Source organism: Mastomys coucha, unplaced genomic scaffold (genome assembly GCF_008632895.1).
Source record: "Mastomys coucha isolate ucsf_1 unplaced genomic scaffold, UCSF_Mcou_1 pScaffold15, whole genome shotgun sequence".
Lineage (NCBI taxonomy): Eukaryota > Metazoa > Chordata > Mammalia > Rodentia > Muridae > Mastomys > Mastomys coucha.
Genome location: NW_022196897.1, coordinates 42,012,899 through 42,036,717, shown reverse-complemented (window position 1 = coordinate 42,036,717; position 23,819 = coordinate 42,012,899). Strand labels below are relative to the sequence as shown.

General features: G+C 35.6%; 1 protein-coding gene and 1 pseudogene across 5 annotated transcripts in view; both read right to left on the bottom strand.

Annotated features, from left to right (window-relative positions):
* Galnt13 (polypeptide N-acetylgalactosaminyltransferase 13) overlaps positions 1-23,819 on the bottom strand; it is a 633,613-nt gene that overhangs the window by 264,931 nt on the left and 344,863 nt on the right. For all 4 annotated transcript variants that reach the window (XM_031370288.1, XM_031370286.1, XM_031370285.1 and 1 more), the window contains exons 5-7: positions 7,419-7,585; positions 6,969-7,176; positions 4,357-4,527 (exon numbers count right to left, since the gene is read on the bottom strand). In XM_031370288.1, coding sequence (XP_031226148.1) covers positions 4,357-4,527; positions 6,969-7,176; positions 7,419-7,585 — 546 coding nt within the window. The remainder of the gene's footprint in view (positions 1-4,356; positions 4,528-6,968; positions 7,177-7,418; positions 7,586-23,819) is intronic.
* On the bottom strand, positions 9,395-10,143 carry LOC116090182 (annotated as a pseudogene). The gene has a single exon (XR_004118600.1). The product of XR_004118600.1 is annotated as a DNA (cytosine-5)-methyltransferase 3-like pseudogene (transcript).

Genomic DNA, 23,819 nt, shown 5'->3' with positions numbered 1-23,819 from the left:
GCTTTCATAGTCTCTGGTGAGAAGTCTGGTGTAATTCTGATAGGCCTGCCTTTATATGTTACTTGCCTATTTCCCTTACTGCTTTTAAAATTCTTTCTTTGTTTAGTGCTTTGATTATTATGTGTTGGGAGAATTTCTTTTATGGTCCAGTCTATTTGGAGTTCTGTAGGCTTCTTGTATGTTCATGGGCATATCTTTCTTTATTCTTCTATAATTTTGTTGAAGATATTTACTGGCCCACTACATTGGGAGTCTTCCCTCTCTTCTATACCTATTATCCTTAGGCTTGATCTTGTCAGTGCATCCTGGATTTCCTGGATGTTCTGGATTAGGAGCTTTTTACTTTTTGCATTTTCTTTGACTGTTGTGTCAATGTTTTCTAAGGTGTCTTCTGCCCCTGAGATTCTCTCTTCTATCTCTTGTATTCTGTTGGTGATGCTTGTTCTATGACTCCTGATTTCTTTCCTAGATTTCATATGGCCAGGTTTGTCTCTCTTTCTGATTTCTTCGTTGTTTCTATTTCAATTTTTAGATTATGGATGGATTTGCTCATTTCTTTCACCTGTTCAATTGTGTTTTCCTGTAGCTCTTTAAGGGTTTTTTGTGTTTCCTCTTTAAGGGCTTCTAGCTGTTTACCTGTGTTCTCTTGTATTTCCTTGAGGGTGCTATTTATGTCTTTCTTTAAGTCCTGTACCATCATCATGAGAAGTGATTTTATATCTGAATCTTACGTTTCTGGTGTAATGGTGTGTCTAGGACTTGCTGTGGTGGGAGAATTGGGTTCTGATGATGGCAAGTGACCTTGGTTTGTGTTGTTTATTTTCTTACGCTCCCCCCATCTGGTTCTCTCTAGTGCTACCTGCCCTTGCTAAATCTGACTGGAGCCTGTCCTTCCTGTGATCCTGGTTGTGTCAGAACTCCTCAGAGTCAAGCTGTCTCTGTGATCCTGTGATTCTGGGATGCTGTGATCCTGGGCTTGTTAGATCACCTGGGAGTGGGACTTCCTCTGTGTGTTGTGGGACTGGCTGCAGAGCTTGTGCTCAAGGTCTGCTCTGTACACCAGCCCAGATAGACTGGAAGGAACCCGAGTCACTGGGCTTGTGGAGTTCCTGTGTGCCTAGTACTGCTGGTCCCAGTTACTCCCAGTGTTGGGACAGATGTTGCTTCATCCTGACCTCTGTTCCTGGGTGTGTCAGAGTGCTTACAAGTGGAGCTTCCTCTGGGTCTTGTGAGACTGGCTGCAGAGCTTGTGCCCAAGGTATGCTCTGGACACCAGCCCAGACAGACCGGAAGGAACCCGAGTCACTGGGCTGGTGGATTTCCTATGTCAACTCTGTCTATTCTAAGTTGTCTTTTTTCAAGATATTTTATCAAAAAACTAAAAATTGAAGTAAGGTAGTTCCAGTTTCGCAAGGCTATCTTTAGTAGGCAACCTTGCTTGTGATTTTCTATTTCAGTGGGTAATATATACTTATATTCATACAAACTAATGTGTTCATTCTTTCAAACTTAAATCATTCCCTAGGAAGTAGACTCAGAAAATTAAATGACCACAACCATAGTTAATTATGGTTTGAATCGGAGGTGTTAAAATAAATTTTAATTCTTTCAGCATAATAAAAAAGGAAAATGAAAAACTGACTCTTAAAATTAGAATCAGAGAGACAATCATAGAAGTTACAAGGAAAGCACTAGGATCTCATGCCTCTGGTGTCTAGGTGATTCTACTAAGATCCCTTGAGTGCAGACAAGAAGAAAAGTTGCACCATTTTAATAAGAATTTACAATAGCCACAAAAGCCAAAGTTTATTTCAAGCATCTCATTTCATGTGAAACAGTAAAAGTAAGCATGTAAAAAATGTGTTTGATTCCTAGGTTACTAGATCTAGCTCTCAAGCTTAAAATGCTGGTTACTGTCTTCTGCAGTTGAGAGGCTAAATGCTATAGAGAACATTTACTAATTAAAGAAAACTAAGCAGAGAGAAGGGGAATTGGATAGGGGGTTCTCCAGGAGGTAAACCGGGAAATGGGATAACATTTGAATTTTAAGTAAAATATCCAATAAGAATATTACATATGAATAGAAAAAAAAAGAAAACTAAGTAGGCTCAAAACTCCTTTTTGTAAAGTGCTTTTACAAATGAAAATACTAGAGACAAGAGATGTATATTATAGTGTAGTATGTAGTCAAAACTATACTATGGTATGGTACAGTATCACCACTATTCATTTTGCCTTTAACATGGCTCAGTTTACGTCACTAGTTAAACTTGGTAAACTTTGATTGTAGTTGCATTCTTGTACATCTATGTGATGACTAGCCAATTACAGTGACTACAAAGTTCTGTCATAAGGGACATTTTAAATTAAGCATTATCCTAAACACAACTAAAACCTCAGTTTCATTTTGATTCCTTTAGCTATTCAGAAGTCTGTTAATCAAGTGGGGAAAAATCTGTCTTCAATACATAGAATGATTTATCTGTTTGCATGAAGGTGAGAGAAATGATCACATCTCCGAGTAATAAATTAGAAATACAAAGTTCACGCTGTAGCACTGTTGATGAAAATTACCTGCCTGCTGTTACAACAGTGCTCATGAATTAATTAACCTTTTGCTATAGGACTCTTCAAACTTCAGCAGACACTGAGGTTTCTCCATCTTTCATTATTTTAGAAAACAAGCCAGGCGGTGGTGGAGCATGCCTTTAATCCCAGCACATGGGAGGCAGAGGTAGGTGGCTTTCTGAGTTCCAGACCAGCCTGGTCTACAGACTGAGTTCCAGGATAGCCAGGGCTACACAGAGAAACCCTGTCTGGAAAAAAAAAGAAAAAACAAAAGAAAAGAAAAAAGAAAACAAAATAATGTTCTGTCCGTAAAGAAAAGAAAGAGATTTGATTGGTTCTCATACTTTTTTATCAAAACCACACAAGATGTTTAATATATAGCATCCTAGATGACTCTCATTGTATTTTTGTGAGCAAAAGATGAGCATAATGGCTGCTTCCTGAGGCATTTATTTTCCTTTATGAATGAGATCAGGTAAGTCTTACTAGAGTGTTGGCTACCTTAAATTTACCTTTCCAACTGGAGATAATAAGCTAAAATACAGGATGCCTTTGCTACTGTATTTCATTAAGTTTTCTTAAACATATTTATAATATTTCACCTTCTACTGAACATGTACTTATTCAATTTACTGCATTATAACAGTATTTAAAGTGGTTTGATAGTTTTCAATTGGGATAAAATTTTGAAAGTTAAATAAAACTAGAATACAGGACAAGAGTATTGTTAATAAATCCCGGAGTTACTATATATCCTCAGCATGTTAATGTAAAGGATAACCAGGATGGGTAGATATAAAGTGTTTCAAAATTGTTAGATTATATACTCTTAACACTGACATGTCTTATGCAATTATTAGGAGCCACACTCAATTTTTCTCAGTGTGGTAGTATACCTCCTAAAAATGTTAAAAATTTTTCGTACTATATTACTGAGTAACATATAATTAAACATGTCTCTTCTACTACCCAGAGTTTTTATCTTAATTTAATGCATTATATTATTAGGAAGTAAACTCATCCCACTCCACAGTACCATTCTATAGATCAGAATGTATATATGTTATTTTTGAAGTTTATATTTTCACAAGTTTTCAAGAGAACATTGATTTGTTAAATTCATCTTTAAAAAGATTATTTAATAAAATAATTCTCCAAATATTTTTAGGCAATTGATTTTTTGATGCAAGCAAGAGACTTATAATAGGAATGATATATTCTACGGTTATTGAAGTGAGTGGTCTTCTAGAACATAATGATGAATATGTTTTAAAATTAATAGTAATATGTATTTCATTGGTAAATTCTTCAAATTAAGGGATTTTTAAAAATTTAGACCAAAAAACACTCATATATGCTCCATATATTAAAATTTTCCAAATGATTATTTCTATGATTTTGATGCAAGTTTTTAAGAGTGATTAGTTTAGCATATTTATCAAAATATTTTAGTCACTTCACTTTTAAGAACACTTCTATTGTAATAAATACATTTCATAGTATATACATGTATTTGAAATATATATATATATATATATATATATATATATATATATATTCACTTCACACACAGTATCCAAAATTCCTGGCATTCATATCAACACACATGTTTGCCCATGATAACCTTATTCAATATTGTCTTTAATTCTTATATGATTGTGTAAAGGGTAAAAATATAGAGAGAGTAGTAAATATTTCTAAGCATTTTTGAAAATTGAGACCAACCTTACATAAGGATAAAACAAAAGAATAAAAATAGGACTAGTTTGGAACTAATGATCTGCATACCTGACAGGTAATGTCCTGTCTCCTTTTCGCCTATCCATTTCTCTTTGAGGGACAGGATACCATCGGAAATTTAGCTTCCAGTTAAAACCACCATAAGTCATGTCTGACCCAGCCATGTACTCAAAGGTATCATCACTAATCACATCAATGATCGGGCACACAACTGTTTTCCTGTAGAAAAACAAAAGCCAGTTCTTACACAAATGATAATTTATAGTAGCTCATCAAGTTGATTATAGATAAGCAATAACATTTAATTATTTTTATGACCCTACTATGCCTTTAATTTTACCTTATCCTTACTCTCTGCTGAACCATTTCCTCTGAGATTGCTTTTTTTCCTCACCTTTACCTTAATGCTATGATGTGAAATCTAATCAAATATTCTAATTGACCTTCAAGCTGATTTCAGAATGCATTCTAAGTACTAACTCAGCAGGATGAACACTGTCTATTTTTCATAAGCTACCACCCACAGCATGATTAGTCAAGCTGCTTTGATATTGTGCATTGTTTTTAACTGTAGCCCACCAAAAGGCAATAGCATACAGGGAGGGAGAGTGCATGAGGGAAAATTAGATCTGGAACATTGAGTCAAATAGATTAAGTTAGTTTAAACATTATAGGAAAGTTGTCACAGAGAAAATTCCCTTTAGGAAAAAAAAATCAGGAAAAATTAAAATCACAATCTGTAAGTACCAATATATATTATCTATGAAGGACAAAAAGACCAAGACAACTTATCAGCAAGCTGCCAGAGAACTTAGAGTATAATGCTGTCTCAAAGCAACTACTGTGTTAAAACAAGGCAGTAACTTTTGTGTTTTGTTCTACCCTAGTTTCCTATACTAAAGCATAGTCAAAATGCTTTAGGTTTATGTGAGTCTATGTAGGGTAAAAATGTTTCACTTAGGTATTTCTTTGGGCACTTTGTTTTCCATTCATGTCATAGCATCTCTCATTCTTGCCTTTTTGTAGCTTTAGTGGCTAACTACAGTTCAACCATCAATCATCTCCAAAAGAAAATGTTCAAGTCCACTCAAAACGACATTGATTGTAGCTAGTTCTGAAGAATAAAGTATCATGCGCATTCTAAGCTACCCAAAGGTGTGGAAAGCAAACAGGACAATATCTGCAACATTACTGTCATTCATTATCATGCACTCTTATATATGCCACACAATTGACTATTGCCTGAAGTTCTTTGAAATCATTAAGCTTCATCCTACTATTAGAAAAGCTTCTTAATGAATCTGTCCACAAGCGAATCATAACATTAATTAATTAATTTTTATTTTACTGGATTTAATTATTTAACTTTTAGCAGGGCAGATACTAGATCTAATTCTCTTGAGCACATTTGTTGTCTAGTTATGGCAATGTAAAAATGTATAATCAGAAACAAAAAGGCTCTTTATACATATATATATATATACACATATATATGTATATATATACACACACAATGCAGTTGAATTGTTAGAATAAAAGCAAATAGTTTAGGTATGGAAATATGAAACATATTTAAAGAAGAGCATAATATACAAAATGTTACCAGATGGTATACTGAAGATATCCTAAGTTCATTTCACTTTGTCAGCCTCATTCTCCTGAGGGCATTGTACAATACACAAACTGTTATTAGCTGTATACTGTACTGAGTTGACTAAGAGGTTCCCACTGGCTTCTTGAACTGTTGTGGTTCATTTTATTGATAGCTTCCATCTATCTTCATGGCAAGGAGCAGCTCCTGCCATTTATGTGATGTGGCTGAACTAGTTTACACTAGAAGCCTCTGTTCTGAACATTTAATTAAAAATTTCAATCCTGGGTTCTTCTACTGTGCATGAAATGGCAATGCAAACGATGTTTTCTACAATGATTTATCACATCAGATAGCATTCAATGTTGTTATCTTCATTAGGTACTAAGAATTATTCTAATTTAGCAGCCACACTTATGATTAGCTACAAAATGTCACAATCATTATGAAGAATTGCAGGGTGTTAGTCCTATAAAGTTCAATTTCCAAATTTTGAAAATGATAGGTAGAAATAATACTGTTTCAATAATTATATTGTGCTTTATTTATTTAAAAAAAAATAGTATTATTTCAGGAAGGTGTGTGTGTGTGTGTGTGTGTGTTTTCAAGATCTTTGAGATGAAGTTGAAATAGACTTACTGAAGGCACAGAGGCAATGCAGAGAACCCTGCTGAGAGAATGGGAAGAACTGAATTATTCTCTGCACTTCCAGTAACATAAGCAAGTTTGTTAGAACATCTGCAGTCCCTGCACAGGGGAGCTGGGAGGACCAAAGGTGCTTTGAAAATTTCCGACAACATATTATGCTGTCAAACTGGAATGATTAACTTCACCTGTAAATGCTCAAAACATTTTTCACTGTATCATTTGTCTATTCTTAATCACTTACCCATGCTTAACATGAATCAGTATGATTTTCATCTTAAAAATGAGAAAAACTGCCTTTTTCGAAGCATATGAAATAAACCTTTTGAAAATAGCATTTTGGACTAGGCATTGTGATAGACAGCTGGAGCTGCCCTCAAAGGTCCAGGTGTAAGCCTTGCAGACTTAACACAGGGCTCCCTACCTGTCTTCCTTTATTCTCGCCAGCAAGGGCTCCAGCCATCCTAAGGTGCACTCGCAGTGTGCATCCAGAAAAGTTATGACCTGTCCTTTTGAAGCAGCGGCTCCTCGGAGACGGGCGCGTATTAACCCAGAGCGCTCTTCCATCCTGATAATTTTCACTGGCACTTCTAAAGTTTTTACATAGTTCTCTAATGTCAACTTGAGAAAATCTGTAAGAAGAATGTATGAGGAAGGTTTGGAGACATTTTAGAACAAAACAAAGAGGGGCAGTTGCAAGCTCATACATGCAGATATCAAATGTGTGTGTGATTACAATCTCAATGAACAGATTTTAAAGAGAAGGGCACAAATAAAAAGCACATCAGTTTAATGCAACAGACCAAGATATATATTAGCCCAGCTTCTTTCTGTCTATAAAAATGATTGCTATTTACAGAGGTGCAGAGCATACCTCTTTCACTGGCATCATCGACCAAGATGACTTCGGAGAGCAGGTAGTGTGGGGAGCGATTTATGACACTATAGACTGTTCTAAGTAGAGTGCTCCAAGCTTCATTATGGAACACAATGACGACACTTGTGTTCGGAAGTTCATCAGGGTAGACTTTTGTCTTGCATCTGGGAAAAAAAGCAAAGAATAGTGATCATAATAAATTCATGCTTCATCCTGATCTTCCCCAGTAGGAATACTCAGAACAATAAAACTTCAGACTTCAAAGTCCTTTACCAAGGAGCTGATTTATGAATATCTGGAATAATTTTACTTTTTATAAGCACTGTGAGTGATCATTTGGCCTTTTGAAAGTTAAATATGCATAATTACCAATATTTTATTTTAACTCCTGCAGGGAATAAAGCAGCATGATTTCCATAATTCTAAGAAAAATCTAAGAAAACCAAAATAATATTCTCAAACTGTCAAGTAATTAAGAACACTAGATACAATAGAGCCAGACAAATTCATTTACTAGAAACAAATTTTATTCTTCCATTTACAAAAAAAAAAAAAACATAGCTCAAAAAGCTCTGAGTATAAATAGACATAAATCTATGCCGTTTTAAGGCATGTAAGACTGGGATTATTTATCTCTTGTAAAATTTTAAAAAATAACCTTTTCACTGCATTTAATAATACAGTCACATATTTCCACTTCCAAAGGAAGGTTAGGACCTGTGGCTCCTACAATGCTTTGAGATTCTACACATATGGGAAAGAATTTGTTTAGCAGTACTTTCCAGACTCGAATGTGTACCAACACCACCAGAGAGTTTTTTAAAACACAGATCTAGTTTGCTAAGTTTGAGATGGAGCCTGAAGTCTTGCTTTGCTGCTGGCCTGAAGAGAAGATGGATCAATGGGCAGTTGAATGAAAATTATCACAAATTTTACAATTTAGTATTTTGGAAAAAACAATTTTAAATGTGTTTCAAGTTCAGATGGGCCATGATCTTATTCCACAGGCCGTCAATTCAAAAACTCAGAAAAGTCTGATATTTGTAATTTTCTAAGTAGGCACCCTGAAAAGGAATATGCAGATGTTCATTTCCCCTGTCAACTTTTCAACCATTAGATATATCTGTAATGTAATTTTAAATTCTCTTCTCCATGGATTAGGAAAAGTATCAGTAGACTTCTGAAGCAGGAGTAGAAGCTTATTCACCCTAGGGCATGTTTAATGTAAAATATTCTAAGAATTAAAAAAAATAAAATAATTCCATGAAGTAAAATGAGTCAGATACCTCCTGTCATTTATGATAATATATTACACAATGTAGTGTTATTAGAATTAATTTCTTTTCACAGGGAAGTGAAACATATTCAATGAAATAAAGGAGGTGAAGACAAACAGGAAGATAAAAGACTTTCTTCTTTTAAAACCATCAAAAATCTCATCTAGTCAGTGAAATCTTCTAAATACAGTGAGGTAAGAATATCTGTATAGACCATGTATATCATTTCTAACATTTTTGCATGAACTTATTTGAAAGTAAACATGCATTAATCTCTGCAATACAATATATACTGTGTATATGAGAATGACAATGTGATGGCCTTCACAGACTCCTCTGTGGAAATGTGCAAACAACATCCTTGTGCTTCGTCATAGGCTCACTTCTATCTCCAGGCAGTTCAGTACCAAATGAACTGAGAAAGCCATCTCAGTAAGTGAGAACGGTTTTTTCACCATTTTCTTCAATCCTGTACTCTCAGCCTCATCAAAAACTCCCATCACCTTCAGCATGCCAAGTGCAAAATATGACAGTATAATCATTATCATCACTGGCATAAATTCATACAAACAATGTGAAGAGAGTCCAACATTCAACAACTACTGGCTTAAGCCAGCAATAAAACAGTTGATAAATGCTGCCCAATGTCAGTTATTTTTTTAAACAATTCCTTGAAATCAGAATTCTCTGTTTGGAATTCTAAATGCCAACTAAGAAAATATGGGTTCATATACAATAATCTTTTTTTTTTTTAACAATCCTATGATATATTTGAAAAACTTCACAACAGGTACACACAGTTTCAGAGAAGCATGGCAGGTTATCCCATCAGGATGTCCACAGCCATGGGTACCTCCCACTCCCCACAGTGAGCTGCACAGGGGCATCTGCATCCTGGGGACTCAAAACAGGAGAGAGAACCCCAAAGGCCGGCAAGCCAACCAGAGAAAGCTCTGCAGAGGGAAAATGCCATAGGAAGAAGGACTGCCATGGTTCTAGGAAAGACTTTCATCGTGGGGTGACTCATTTCTAAAGAGGAAGTGAGCTCTGAGAAAAATACTTGAAGTACTCTCTCAGGGGGATAAGACAGTGCTTCACCAGGGAGTCAAGTTTCTGGGCAGCCATCTTGCTTCTGGTTCTGCCTTGGCATTGCAGAGGCTCTTCTTCCTTCGGGGTCAGGACCGTGTGCTTGCTCTTCAGCCCTGGAATGTTGCTCCACACCCTCACAGCATTCTGGAGAACTCTGCCACGGATATCCTGGAGGGTCACAGCCTCTGTCTGAAGGAAACGGGCAGTTGTCACTTGGTCGTCCTCAGTCAGCAGCAGATGGTCCATAAATAGCCAGAAGAAAGGTCGCTGACTCTCTTGGCGAGGCCGCGCATACTGCAGGATCCGGTGGAACTGGAACATGTACCAGCCAGGACAGTGGTCACAAGAGCAGCTGAAGGGCTAATCTTAAGAAATAAAGTTATCTAAGTATGGTAAATAATTTCTATTATCCCACCACCTTTGAGTCAGAAGCAAGAGGATTGCCCTGAGTTGGAGGATATACTGGACTCACTACACAGTAAGTCCCAGGACATTCTCATCTGCACATTGAGAACCTATCTGAAACAACAATAATGAAAACAATAAAAGGTAATGTAGACATGGAGCTCCAGTACTTTAAATGATTTTTATTACGTTTATTTTGTGGTTGAAAAAAAATCACTAATGTTAATTCTATATTCATCTTTTCTTTATATAATGAATGAAATTAATCTTAATGCAGATACTACATTAACAGAGGATCTCCAATGACTCATTTAAAACATAGTGAATATGTTTATCAGTTTTTTCTCTTTACTAGCTATTAACCACATGACACAAATGTTTTAGTTATGGTGATCACCCATCACAGCATTGATTGAATGTTTGATATTATCTAAGGAATTTGATCATAAGAAAAAAATTAAAGAAACAAATAAATGTATTGAAGACCTGAAAATGGAAACAGAACCAACAAAGATAACACAAAATGTGGGAATCCTGCAAATGAAATATTTAGGATGGCAAACAGGAAATACAGAGATAAGCTTCACCAATACAGTACAAGAGATAAAAGAGAATCTTAGATACTGAATATACAACTCAAGAAATTCATACATCAGTCAAAGAGAAAATATAAAACAATCTGACATAAAAGAACCAGTAACTTTGATACACTATGAAAAGACCAAACCTATGAGAAATAGGAATAGACAAAGGAAAAACATTGCAATCCAAAGGCCTAGAAAATATTTTCAGCAGGTCCACAGAAGAATATTCTTCTAACTTAAATGAAAAGATGTCTATAAAGGTACAAGAAGCATGCAGAAACACTAAATATATTGGACCAGGAAAGAAATAACCAGAACATATATTAATCAAAACACAAAACATAAAGAATAAAGAAAGAATATTAACAGCTAAAAGGAAAAAGATCAAGTAACACAAACCTATTAGAATTACACCTGACAAGTCAGTCAAGTCACTAAAACACAGATGGGCTTGTATTAATATGACCCAGATCCTAAGAAATCACAGATGCCAGCCCAGTTACTACACCCAGGAAAAATTTTAATCACTATACATGAAGAAAATAAGATATTCCATTAAAAAAATCAAATGTAAAGATATCGAGCTATAAGCCGGGCAGTGGTGGTGCATGCCTTTAATCCTAGCACTTGGGAGGCAGAGATTTCTGAGTTCAAGGCCAGCCTGGTATACAGAGTGAATTCCAGGTCAGCCAGGGCTATACAGAGAAACCCTGTCTTGAAAAACCACACACACACACACACACACACACACACACACACACACACACACACACACAAAGAATATCTAGCTATAAATACAGTCTTACAGAAGGTGCTAGAGGGAAAACTCTAAATCAAGGAAGTTAACTACAAACATGAAAATGTGGGAAATAATTATCTCCCATCAAAAAGCCAAAAGAAGGAAAACACAAACACACATCACTACCACCACCACCAACACCACCACCACCAACTACTACTCCTACTACTACTATTACTCCTCCTCCTCCTCCTCCACCTCCTCCTCCTACTACTCCTACTACTATTACTACTACTACTCCTACTACTACTAGAAAATAACAGGAATAGAACATCATTGTTAATTAGTATCTCTCTATAGCAATTGCCTCAATTCCCCCAATAAAAAGGCATAGATTAACAGAATGGATACCAAACCAGGACCCATCATTTTGCTTAATTAAAAAAACACTCCTCCACATCAAGGATATAAATTACCTCAGAGTAAAGTATTGGAAAAAGATATTCCAAGTAAATGGACCTAGGAAGCAAGCTTGTATAGCCATTTTAATAACTAACAAAAGGGACTTCAAACCAAAAATAATCAAAAGATAGGGAAGGACAATTCATACTAACCACAGGAAGAACCCACCAACATGACATTTTAATTCTTAACATCTATACCCTAAACACAAGGATATCCACCTTTGTAAAAGAAAAACTACTTCAGCTTAAGTCACACATTGACCTCATAAACTGATAATGGGAGACACTAATACCCCACTCTCATCAATGGTCAGGTCATCCAGACAGAGACATGTTGGAGCTAACAGACGTTATAAACCAAAGGTATTTACATAACTCTGTACCAAAACACAATAGAGTATACATTCTTCTCAGGACATCATGGAACTTTCTGTACCACTGGTAAAAGACTTTTACCAACTCTACATCCCATAGAGGTCCCATACAAAGAACTCAAAACAACCTAGATATTAAAAGCCAAAAAAAAAAAATCAATTAAAATGTGTAAGTATACAGATCTAAAAAATAATTCTCAATAAGGGAATCTCAAACTCCTTTAGAAGAAGAAATAGAATAGATTCTATAGGTAGATTGTTGATAGACAGGTAAGGATAAAAGTAAAGGGTATCAGGTGGAGGTGGAGGGGGAGGGGAAGAATTTGGGAGATATAGCTGGAACTGGGGTTGTGGTCTAAGGCCAGTGTAGATAACTTGTGCAGTGTAAACTTCCTAGAATCTATGAGGGTAACCTAGTGAGGACTTCTAGTTACAGAAGATACACAGAAACTCTCAACTGATCATCTTTGTAGTCAGACAATATTTTTAGTGATGAAAGTGGGTTGCATTCAGTTGAATTGTTGGCTAAGTAGTTATCATAGTGATCCCCTAAATAATCTAGGCTCATGTTAAGATAGAAGATTGGTCTCTGAAAACTGACAATGCAGCCCCATTGATGATGACAACTTCCACTCAGCTCATTGATTATAGAGAAGTAAAGTCGGGGTGGTCTTAGAGCCTTCACTACTAAATCCTAGTCTCTTCAGCATGAGAAGTTATTCGGTAGGTGATGGAAAGAAAAATCTGGACATCCAGTCACCCACAAAGCCTTCTACATACAATACATACATACATACATACACTCCTGCCTGTAAGGTTTGTTGAAGGAATGGTGGTATGGAACACATGGTAGTGGTCAATAAATGTTTGGTTTAACTTGAGATCCATGCCAGAAGATAGATAGAGGTCTTTTCCAACACTCCCAGAAGGGTCAAGAACTGGAGACTGGCTAACCCAGATACCTAGGACTTAGTTAAACACAGATACAAAAAGTGAAGGGACGCCTAATGTTGTTGCTATATTCATGTACTGGTGCCTTATTTTGTAGTCATCAGAGAGGCTTCCTGTGGCAGCAGATGTGAGGGGGTTCAGAGACCTATAGTCAGACATTATGTCAAGAAAAATTGGAACTTTCACCAGGTCAGCTTGAGAAACCAGAAAAGGTATCAAGAAAAGATTGTAGGAGCCAGAGGATATGGAAGAAACAAAGAGAACATGACCCATTAAGTCAACTAAGCTCAGGCTCACATGGCTACATGGCTCACAGAGATGGGCATCTCAAATATGAAACCTACACACCATATCAAATAAATGTATGTAATCGCTGACCGGGTTTCTCTGGGTACCCCTGGCTGTCCTGGAACTCACTCTGTAGACCAGGCTGGCCTCAAACTCAGAAATCTGCCTGCCCCTGCCTCCCAAGGGTTGGGATTAAAGGCATGCGCTACCACCACCCAGCTCTTTTGTCTACTCCTGAGACCCTTTTCTCCTATAGGATTTCTTTGTCCAGAATCAATATGAGGCTTGTTTTATTGTATCTTGTATTGTTCTTTCTTGAAGACTTACTGTAGTGGGAATGGGGGTGGACCCAGGAGGAGCAGAGAAAGGGAAAACTGTGGGTGGGATGTTGTATGTAAGAGAAGAATATATTTTCAATTAACTTTAAAAAAAATGTGTTGTGATTCCATTGCTTTCTGATTAGATGATAACACACAGACCTTGTATTAGTATTTTCACTTTATACACATAACAACTATGGCAAACTATGCCATGATTTTGTGTACTACAAGGAAGGAAAAGTAACATTACCAAATGAACTACAGCACAATTTTTTGCTCATTATAATCTATTTAATTAGAAGAAAAACTTTTAAATTCTCTTAGACGTCACTTCCTATGACATTACTACATTTAATTTTTGAATCAATAACATTGATTTTGTACTGCTTTATGTTTTCTTCACTTCTTTTAAGATTAATTCTCAATTCTCATTTTTTGTCATTTAGTTTACTAGAGGCAAACACTGAGTTCATACCTCAGAAATCAAATATTTCACCTGTAAACAGCTTCACTAAGACTTTTTTATAGACTTCATATGAAGTGCTTTCTAAATATTAATGCTCCAATGGATTATATAGGGATTATTTCTTCTGCTTCAGTAGAACTTGGATGTAACCAATATTCTGTATTTCTAATGAGATCCTAGAAGATAGCAACACTACTGGTCCATGGTTGACACAAGAAGCAAGGTTATTCAGAATGTTCAATTGATGATTAGCAAAATCAGAAATACAGTCATTTCTTCAAAAATATAATTTGCTTCATCAACTGAAATTTATTTTTTTTCTGCTTCTTGTTGCATTTTCCTTAGATGACAACTTTTGTGGTCATACTAAGTAATCTAATAGTCACGAAAAAATGAAGAATTATATTACCATTTGCACCTGTGGTATATGGAGTACATCCCATGCAACTTACTTGAAGCTATAGCTGAGCAGCTAGGATGCACACGATTAACAAATTCCCCTGTCTATCTATTCTTTGCCCAATAATATACCCTGACATAATAGACAGTAGATTCTAATACCCAACGTAATTTCAGATCCAGAATATTTAAAAAATATTCATATGGGAGGACATGAACACTGTAAAATTCATGTTTAGTACTGAAGTGGTCTTTATATTTTATTTTGTCTTTAAAGCTGGCAAAATTTTCACTCATTCTGTTTTTCATTAATAATACAAAACAAGGAACCAGTAGCAAATGAAGTTTAGTTGAGCACTAAAATAATAGAATCAATAGAATCATGTCACTAGTACATGAAATACAATCATGATTGCATGTATGTGCCTGTGTGTGTTCATAATAAAAGCTGAATAGTAATTTTACCATTTCTCACCTCCATTTTTGTATTTTACAAAATGGGTTAGAAATCACCCCAAACCACAGATCTTATCAAAGGCTATGGAGAACATTGTTTCATATACCCACAGAATGAAGCTTGTTATATAATAGTAGATGGATTGCAAAGATTGTCAGTGTTCACTGAGTTACATACTTACTTTATAAAAACCATAAAAACATTTTTCAAATCATATATCCACAATACTGTCCTACCTGCAATATATATTAGGGCAATAACAGCACGAAGCTTGTGGGAATAACCAATCATTATCATATTTGCATTAAGTCTCACTTCAAGAGATGGAATTCGTATCCTGTATTGCTTGAGTGACCAAGAACTTCAGACTAGATAGCCCAGGGATTTATAGTAAAACTCAATATTACTATCCTTTAAAAAATGTAGCAATAGAATGACTCCTAATGACATTTTGATATACTCATAGATCAGTGTCTTCCTTGATCATCTTCAAAGAAGCTTTCTTCTGAAGCAGATGGTAAGAAGTACAGAGACCCACAGCCTGATATTATACAAGACAGTGGGACACAAAAGAGTGATTCTCTGATTCTTCTGCCTTCTTTTTGACTCTTACTGTTGTTCATTTGTCCGGTCTAACCTTAATGTGTTACTTTTTGTCTCATCTTATTATATTATATTGTATTATTATTCCTTAGAATTTTTTTTCTGAAACACAGAAAGGGAGTGTGTCTGATGGAAGGGGAGCTAGGAAGAAACTGGGAGAAGTAATGGGAGAAAATGTAATGAGGGTATTTTTTTTGGAAGAATTAATACTATATTCAATAAAAGGAAAAAATGTGAAATGAAAAGAAAGCAGTTTATTGTATTCTAAGTGTATCTTATATGTTTAATCAAGTTTTAAATGATACTGGTTAGAAAAAATATTGCTAATTTCTATTTATTTATTTGGTGGGTCATTTATTTATTTTACATACTGATTGTAGTACCCCTCCCTCCTCTCCGCCCAGTTCCTCACCCCCACCTACTGTATGCTCTGCCATCTCCACACCTTCATCATCCACTTCTCTTTTGTATCTCTTCATAAGATGCAGGCCTCCCATAGATATCAAACAGGGCATATCAAACTGCAGTAAACTAGGCACATTCCTTCATATTAAGAGTAGATGAGGCAACCAAGTAGGAGGAAAATGATCCCAATTGGGGTGTCTTTTTCATGCCCTTAATGGGGCCTTGGGTTCAATATTAGCATAGGGAAAAAATTAGCTGTCTTTGAGATTATTATAAATGTTAATACATTTTAAGCAATATTTCACAAACCAATACTGTTTGATTTTATAACTGCTCAAATAGAATTATTAAAAATTTGCATTCTTTTATAACCATTGTTTATGTAGTTAACATTAATGATAAAAATGAAAGGCTACACTATAAATTTGTTAATGTCTATAGGCAGAGCATGTAATCTGGTTCCCAAGAGAAATCATAAACTTGGTTTTGTAAACATTTCATATAGATACAGAACATTGTCAGACAATGAAGTTATACAGTTCCAACAAGGAAGTTAAAACTCACTTCTTCTGAAAAAAATTTTTCTTTGATTTGTTTGTCTTATTTTGTTATACAAGTTACTCCTTTGAGCCAAAATCAAACCAGCAATCAAATGATTCTTTTGAATATTTTTAAGACTGTGTCTATGACCCTTAATCATATTCAATCAATGTGCAAATCAGCTTATGACTTTGAAAAATATTGTTGTATTACTTTCAATCACAGAGGTGCTGATTAAAACAGTTGTGATGTGGTCATGCACGGGTAATGAGATTTAAAACCTTTAATATTGAACATTAAAATATAGGCATTTGAGACTAAGAATAACTGAATGAGAAAATCCTATCCCTGGACACAAATGCTTCAGTTGCAAGACTGAGAAATCAATTAAAAGTGGACCAAGAAACTCCCTCACTGACGGTTAATTTTCATAGTACTAAAATGTTCTAAGAATGCTACTGTGGATTAAAAGGGAGCAATTGCCTTGCCCCAAACTGGATGCTATGTACTATAATACTGACCTATCAGGTAAGTTGTATTCACTGGTACATTAATGGTATGCCAATCATGGAGAAGACCAACTACCTTCTAAATCATAGAATTAGTTCATGTATGATAATTTAAACCCTTCTAAGAGACCATGAATTGATCAGTCATGGATCTCAGGGATGAAAGTAGCTGTGTTCTTTTGCTAGATGGTGAAACTCTCAACATACCTTCTTAGTAAATCTATTTATAGCCATGAACTTGTGTTGCTCTCAACTTTGTTCAAAGATACTCTTCATACAGTAGGTAGTATCTAATGCAGAAATTTGAATTGTTAAAAATACTAACTGACAGTAAGTGCTCAGATGTGAAGAGATTACCTATAACAACTTTTCAAAGGCTCAGGAAACATTGTGAAAGAGGGTGAAGAAAGACCCTAAGAGCTGGTGAATGAGGAGGAAAGCCATGAAATGCTGTTTTCTGGACATAACCTGGCTGATACACACATTAACTCACAATAGCTGTGGTTGTTGGCAGAAGAACTGTACAAGATAAAGCCAGGAAAAATTTCAGCAGAGATGAAGGAAATGTTTCCAGTACCCTACCCTTGGCTAAAATGCTGTCAGCAGTGTATGACCTCTGAGGGAGGCAGAGTTGATTTGCTTCAGAGATCTAGCATCAGCAGATCTCATTTCCCAGAGGATGATGCAATACCAGGCACATATGATCAGCACTAATTAGAGTCATAGGGATAATAATAATGACAATAATAATAATAATAATAATAATAATAATGAGGAAATGAAGTTGGGAAAAGACATTCATAGGGGTAACTAAGGAAAGGTAATTGAGTAGATAAGATCAAAATAACTTGAATACATGTACAAAGTTTTCACAATTAAAAAATATTATATTTAGACATATATTTTGTGAAATCGAAACTGAGAACTATAACCTTAAATTCTTTTACTTGCAGACACATTAAAACAAATGAAACATCCTCTTTGCCTAAAAACAATTGAAAATGAAATGAATGTAGTTAATATATTTTGAAACTATTTTGTACAGTTGTAGCTCTGAGGAGTAAAAGAGTCTTAGTTCCTTCACCTGTAATGTATATGTCATTTAGATGTACAGTAATGTTCGATCCTCTGCCTTTTGGTTGGAGAAGTATAAATACAAAAGAAAATATAGTTGCACTATATTGGAGTGAATATGGGAGTACAGGGATGTTTCAAACAGCTGCAATCTGGAAATGTGTGAAAGAGTGTACCTATTTGCCATCTCTCCCCTTGGCTATGCACACATTAGGAGAACATAAACTGTTACAATTTGATTTTCTCCTTTTCAAAGGCATATTGATGTTTTCAGATAAGCTACTCAACACAACATGATACATCAAAGGAAGAAAAATCGACTGTAAGATGAGAATGTGAAATCACAAAGGAGCTATAATTACACAGTGGTTTAGTTAGAAACCATCCATCTAGGACTCTCAACAAAGGCTGTCAACACTATGGTGTGCTTGGCTTGCTGGCAGGCTGCTCACTGAGCCAGTGGTTACCTTTTACTGCCTCAAATAAAGAAGATTAATAATAGCAATTAAACTGAAGACTTGTAAAAAAAAAAGCCCTCTATACATTTCTTATTTTTAAGATCTATGAGATTTGCAGAATTACATGTGGCTTCCATTCCCCAATAAGAATAACCATAGACAGAATTTATGTTACATCCCAATGCATCCATGTAAATCAAATTCAGGCAATGAGAAAATAGTTTCTTCACAGTCTTGAATATCTTGGGGTCCTAAGTAAAATACAGTATTTAATTTTGCATATATTTCTACAGATTGCTTCATATGTATAGTTTGTTAAACTTGTCAAAAATCAGATGATTTACTCAAAACTGACTGAGTCCCTTAAATTTTATGCAAATCAGGTTTTATGTTTATTTAAAATGCAGGTACACATTTTGTTTTCTTTAGACGGCCTGGCTTTGGATCTACCCTTGATTCTTCTGGTTTCTCATACATATTGGTGGTAATAATAAAAGGTGCCTCTGGTCAAGACGTTACTCTGCAATTTTCTTACTTCTTGACTTTTTTTCTTGAATTTAGTTGTATATATTGCCCTTGTAAACTTAAGACAGTAACTAGACTATGTGCTGTAGGGAACAGAAGTAGTGAGTAGAGATTTACTTTCCTTTACCTAATCCCATGTGAAGTTATTTAACTGCTTTCTATTCCACATCTTATATACCTCAACGTTTTTACTTATTACTCTTTCATAGTAAATCTAACAACCCATGAAGTAGAGGAATCTTTAAAACAGATCAAAGGAGAAAATTCCATTTCATTCCCTCAGCCACTCCATTATCTGTCACTCTACATGACACAAAAATATATCTGATTAGGAAATACTTAAATTAAAACTTAATGGTTAGGCAGGTTACTATAGAAGGCATGAGATCAACTCACCAATCATACTTCTCCATTATTATAAGCTGAACTAGAGGTATACAAACACATTTTCTACAGTTTTGTGAATCTTTCATTGATTTTTTTCTCAAGCATCTAAAACCAGAAAAATAATTCAGTAAATCATATGTAAATGAGAAAGCTAAATAAAAGATTCCCAAGTCATTATATTCTTATGCATCCCCTTTAGAGCCAAGCAACATAGTTCCTGTTTGGACATACTGAGAAAACTCTGTGTCTTGGAAGACTAAGGTCCTGTTTTAATTGGGTTCCTATGTGTACACCCTCTAAATGCCAATATTTTCAGCACTTCATTCACTAAAATTGTCATAACACATATGTAATACATTTGAGGACATGCAATGCAATCATAAATGAATATTAGAAATGTACTATATGGTCATAGGAGTCGGATTATAAAACTTAAGATAAATATCACAAAGTCGCTAAAATCACTCAAATTGGCCTTCTTTTTGGTAGGATTTGACCATTAAAAGGGTTTTACTCATTTGTATTTTTCTCTTTGCTTCTGTGACTACATTTTCACATCTCCCTACCTCAAACACATCTTCATTCATAGACCATCCAAGATTCACAACTGTTTTGCTTGCCCAGTACAGATTCAACATGAAACAGTGCAACGGGCATCATATCTCTTTCTTTTCAAGTCTTTCTATATCATGTATTTCCCTTCATTCCAAACCTCTCTGACTTTCTCCTGGTTTCCTACTCTTAGATTTTCCTTCTTACATCTTTAATTTCATCTCAATATTGCCAGATTAAAGAATCAAAGAGGTTATGTCTGCCTGTTAGCTGAACATTTTACTGCTTGTTTCCATTTAATCATCCATAGTCTACAGTGTAATAACTCACATGACTTCTCTCTAAATAGATTCATGTTGTCCATTTGTTCTAAAGAGCCTACCTGATTATGAAGTCTTGAAAGTTTCAGCTAGGGTAAGACCACATTGTCCTTAACCACATCTGATTCAATAAACACATAATGTAAGTGATGATAATAATTCCCCTAATTACATAGCAACCACTGTATATGTGGTTTAAATAGATAATCTCATTTGATCCTGACACCAGATACTTCTATGACTTATAGGCTATCTGAAATACAATAAGTGTAATTTCATCAACATCTTGTATAAATTATTTTCATGTTTCAAGAATTTGAAGTATTTGTTATGCTGCTGCAAACTCAAACTGCCTCCTTTTTCTTGGAATCGATACTGAAATGGGCAAACACTTCTCTTCACAGGACAATACATACATTATGTGAACAACATGGTGATCATGAGTACAGTTCAAGACTGTCATACTGTCTAGAAATTCTGAAAAATAATATCACATATTTTTCCATCAATGATGTTATATTTGCATTGAAAGATCTGTATCATATCATTTAAGCTTAGACATTCCAGCTCTACAAGTCCTCATGATGTCCTGTCTTTGACAATACAAAGAGACTATCTGCAAAACAGAAGTTCTCTAGTACGTAGAAATAGGCTCAGATTTTCATTAACAGCCTATTCTCATGATTTAAGGACAACGGATCTGATAATCCTAATCCTATTCTTGATCCAGAACTCTTATTTAATTACTAAATAACTTAATGTTAAAACTAGTAAGTAACTTATTTCTCACTGGTGAAACTGGGCTTCAAAACAAGGACATTAGATTTCAAAAGCTGTTTCTAGTTCTCTCACGTGATAGGAATTTACTTAGTTGTATCTTTTCACTTAATACTAGAATTATTTCTGGTAACAATGTTGTATCATATGTTAATTAAATAGCACATATAAAACGGCATACAGTAAAATGGCAAATTATTTGTTTCTATTTTCTTACAGAAATACGTAAATCTTGAATATATACTTATCCCCTTGAGTAATGATTAGGGCAACAAATGATTTGTAGTCTAAAACTGTTAAATAACTATCAAAACTTTGTGCCTAGAATCTCTCAAGATCTGCAAAGACAAAGGAAACAAGTCTTTCATACTGAAATGCTATTATAATCCAATAGCTGCTCTGAGGCCATGGGACAATATAAACTGAGAGCCAGGATGTTTATATTTTTAATTTGCCACGTATTAGTTTACATAGCTATAAAAGAGGAAAAACCCCAGCATCTAACTTATAGAGCAGAAAGGGTAAAAAGAGTTAATGTATGCGAAGCTTTTATGCCAATACTTAGAATGCAATATCCATTTAACATGTGTATAGAGAGAGTTCATTATCTCTATGTTTTAATTGTTTATTGATATAGTTGTCTTCCATTAATTTGAAAAATATAGAAAAGTCAATTGAAATAAAATCAGTCTAAAAAATAAATGTTTTTCAGTTAATTCTCTATTCCACTGGTGAAGAAAAACTCCTCTAGGGGTGTTGACGAAAATGACAAGAATGTTTTCCTAACAAAATATTAACACATGAGAGGTCGCTTTATAAAGTATTTGGTGCTGATGAAGCTTCTTTAATAAATATCCATGGTCTATTTTTAATTAATTTAGTACTTCACAAAAGAAATAGCAGAGACAATGTAAACCAAAAGGAACAAAGAAAAACAATCTACTATTTAGAACAAGAACATTGATGGAAAAGTGATTACTTTGGAGTGAAGGTATGAAGTATTTGAACTACTAAGAACAGATTCTCCTTTGAGGAAACTAAAGTCATTGCTGTGTCACTAAACACTGGGATAATCCTAGCGGTTGGTGGGTGGGGAGAAAACATGATTTTCAGGGGAACAGTTCCTTCATAAAACAGTTGTTGAAGCAGGCATCAGCTTGTAGGTACTGACTGTCATAAAAATAGGAAATCACTAAATGATCTGCATAGACAACAACAGAACAGTGACTTCCCACCTAACACAGCTTAGGTGTTAAGGGGAAAAATAAAAGTAAGCAAATAAAACAGTATACCATCATGGAATAGGTGGAGGAAAAACATTTAAAATCTGATGGCCAGATGGAGAGCTGAGAGGGTAAAGAGATGAGAGAAAAAGTGCCAAAAGGTAGATCAGGGTGTCTTAAGTCACATGACACCTGCAGGACTTTTATCCTTCCACTGGGAGTCCTTCCTGGTTAAAATAGTGGCCACTTCAGGTTCCATATCCCCAACTGCTAGGAGTCTCACCTAGAGTTGCCCTATAGACCCTAAAGTGCCTCCCTCCATCCCAGGTCTCTGACATGCCCTAGCCCTTGTTCCCCCTTCACTGTAATATCCATCCCCTCCATGTTCTCCTTACATCTGCTCCTCACCTCCCTTTCCTCTCCCCTCTTCCACCCATTTTCCTCCCTCCATCCACCTCTGTCCCTAAATCTCTTGACCATCTACAGGAGCCTAGCACAACTCCTCTGAGAGGTTTCACCAAATAGCCAATGGAAAGAAATTCAGAGACCCAAAGTCAAACATTAGATGGAGCTCAGAGAGTGATGTGGAAAGTTTGAAGAAGGACTGAGGCACCTGAAGAAGACAGAGACTCCTTAGGAAGATCAACAGAGTCAACTAACCTAGACTCTTGGGGGCTCTCAGAGATTGAACCACTAAACCAAAGAGCGAGCATGGGCTGGACCTAGGCCCCTTACACATATGTAACAAATACACAGTTTGGTCTTCATGTGGATCCCCCAACAACTAGAGACAGGGCTGTCCTTAGTCTGCTGCCTGCCTGCCTGCCTGCCTGCCTGCCTGCCTGCCTGTGGAGTGATTCCTGTGGAGGGCTGCCTTGACTGGACACAGTGGAAGAGGATGCATGTAGTACTGCAGTGACTTAATCTTGATGTGCAAAAACTGGGGGATAGTTGTTTGGGATAAGGAAGAAGGAATAGGAGAGGGACTGTGTGAAGGGAAACTAGAAGGAGAGAGGGGCTGCAATTGGGATGTAAAGTGAATAAATAATTTAGTTAAAAAATGAGTAACATTTAAGTTTCCAGGCTAAATATACTGTTTCTGTGTAACCTCAATCATTCTCCTCTGGTGTCCTAAACTCAGGCCATTCTAAGACGTGGTGCATTAGCAGCTTCATGACTACACCTCTAACTTGAGAGAGCATCCATAGTTCA